This window comes from Tupaia chinensis, unplaced genomic scaffold (genome assembly GCF_000334495.1).
Source record: "Tupaia chinensis unplaced genomic scaffold, TupChi_1.0 Scaffold143992_1, whole genome shotgun sequence".
Taxonomy (NCBI): domain Eukaryota; kingdom Metazoa; phylum Chordata; class Mammalia; order Scandentia; family Tupaiidae; genus Tupaia; species Tupaia belangeri.
The window spans coordinates 456,582-459,024 of record NW_006203843.1 but is presented as its reverse complement, the minus strand read 5'-3'; the positions used below and the strand labels follow the sequence as shown (position 1 = coordinate 459,024).

The window sequence follows — 2,443 nt, the reverse complement described above, 5'->3', positions numbered from 1 at the left end:
AGATGCCTCAGAAGTCTGTTCCCCTGAGTGTTTATACAGATACTTACTCAGAGTTGGCTCCATTTGGCTCATCACCATCAGAGGAAGAAGAGTGGGAAGAGTTTTGTCCCAAAGGAGTTGAGGCTTTAGAAGTCAGGTAATTGGGAAACTGGGATGCAGAGGAGTCATAAGACACAGCCCAATTGGCAAAGGGGCTGTCCTGCAACATGGGATCCTCAGAAAAAGCATGGGATTCCCCCAGAGCATGAGGGGAGAAGAGAAGAGCTGAGTTGGGTCCCATTGAGAATGGTGGTGGGTATTTCATTTTCTGGGGCACTTGGTGAGAAAACTAAAGAACAAAACAGATAGAAAAGCTATTTAACATTTTACCAGGCTCCAAGATGGTCCTCTCAGAAGTTGTGACATAGTGGATAATGCCAGTAGCAGAGACTGTTTAGATACAAAGTATCTACCGAGAATTACAAGAAATAATTCTAACAGTGATATAGGAGTGGAATCCTGTAGAGGCAGGACAATAGAACCAAACCAGGTCACTTAGAACCTTTTTGTTGTTGTTGTTGGACATTAGCTAATCTACCCTTACAATGCCCTAGTGGTTACTGATTAGGATGATTTCTTTACATAGTCTGACAGGCTCAAGTTGAAAATGTGATGGAGGTATACAAGGCCTTGAGAGTCTTATAACATTGAATTACTCTAACTCCTTAGCTCAGATTATAAAAATGAGGAAGAGGCTGGAATCCAATATGAACAAATGGCTTCAGGCCTTTTAAAGGATGCTTACCATTGGCTTTCCAGCAGAAATGGTACTCATTTGATTTTGTGGAGGGGGAGGAGCTCCAAGCCGATTATTCCGAAAACCTAAAGCCAAGAGAGAGGACTCTACTTTAGTCAATCCTATTAATTCCACCATGTTACATTCTGTTAACCCCATAGCACATGAAAAATCATGATTAATAAATAAGTGATGATTTATTGAACAGCTACTATGTACCATGCCAGGAACCTTAAATAAATTATTAGGCTGAAAGAAAATCCATGATGTTTTTATGTTTTTCTATAAAAAAATGCATCATTAGTTTTCTGACAACCCAATATTTAATCTGAAAATAATCCAATAAAGTAGGTATAATGACACATATTTCATAACAAATGTGATTTATTCAGATCAAACAACTGGTAAGAGCAGAGGTGGAATTCACACTCAAGCCTGACCCCAAAGACAACGCTCTTTTACATATACCAGGCCAGAATGGGGGTTATCCCCAGAAGAAGCGCAAGATAAGGAGATGGCATTGTATCCCATCTATAAATATGAAAAAGCAGAGCCCTTTCTTATGTCACTTCTCTTATTATATAGAACTCAAAAGGAAAATGTTTCCCAAACAGAAATCACTTCTATGAGAGCACAACACAGTGATTCCACTTGGGTTACAGAGTTCTTAAGGGACCAATTTAGTTTTTCCTACAAGTAGAGCAGCTTGGGGTCAGATGGAAGCCTTACCTAGAAAGGAAGGACCCACTGGCAGTGAAGACAGTTTGGTTGTGACTGAATATTATTCAACTGCTTTCTTGAATCTCTCTATTTTATCTTCTGTCCTGGACTAGACGTCGAACATTAGATTTTTGGAAAAAGAAACATGAGAGATATTTTATACAACTTATAATTTGAGAGTCAAAACAAGAGCAGAAATTACTTATGTAAAAAATCTCAAGAGAGCAAATTTTCACTTTGTAGAAAAGATTAGTAGGAAGAAAGGATTATAGAATATAAAATATGGAATACTTAGAAAAATAAAGTTTAGGGGATCAGCAGTTGGCATAATGGCTATGTTGCTGGACACTCATGTAGTTGACTGTGGTTTGAGCTCCAGACTCAGTGACTTAAACTCACGCCGGATGTGTGTGTTTGTGCGCCCAAGATCCCAAGAGGAGGTTGGAGGAGAAGGGATCACAGAGTGGCCAACCCCCCCGAGGGGGATTTCTTGCTTTCCGTCTCTCGCTTTCTTCTTAAAAAAGCACAGACAAAAAAAAAAAAAAAAAAAAAAAAAAAAATCTCTCCAGGGGGGATGGTCACGCCATGATCCTTTCTCCTCCATTCTCCTCTCAGGATTTTGGGCATGTATGCACATGTGCCCGGCGTGAGTTTAAGCCACCGGGTCCGGGACTCGAACTGCAGTAAACTACATGGGAGTCCAGTGACATAGCCATTATGTCAACTGCTGGTCCCCCTCCTCCAAAAAGTTTATTTAGATTTTGTTTTAGTCTAAAACAAACACATACACATTAGAAAAAATACATAAAAATAGAGTAAAAATTCCCATAGTACCACCACCCAAAGATATTTTGGTGTTTTATTATAGTATGTTTTAAATAAAATCTTTGGGTGAGGGACCAGCAGATGGTGTAGCGGTTATGTCACTGGACTCCCACATGGCCCACT

The 2,443-nt window shown here is 39.7% G+C and overlaps 1 protein-coding gene across 1 annotated transcript in view; it reads right to left on the bottom strand.

Moving 5' to 3' along the window:
• The window catches only part of FAM120C (family with sequence similarity 120 member C), a gene marked incomplete in the record, with an annotated part of 172,559 nt that overhangs the window by 61,682 nt on the left and 108,434 nt on the right, over positions 1-2,443 (bottom strand). Inside the window, 3 exon segments of the mRNA XM_014583023.2 lie at positions 48-328; positions 785-861; positions 1,505-1,604. Coding sequence (XP_014438509.1) covers positions 48-328; positions 785-861; positions 1,505-1,604 — 458 coding nt within the window.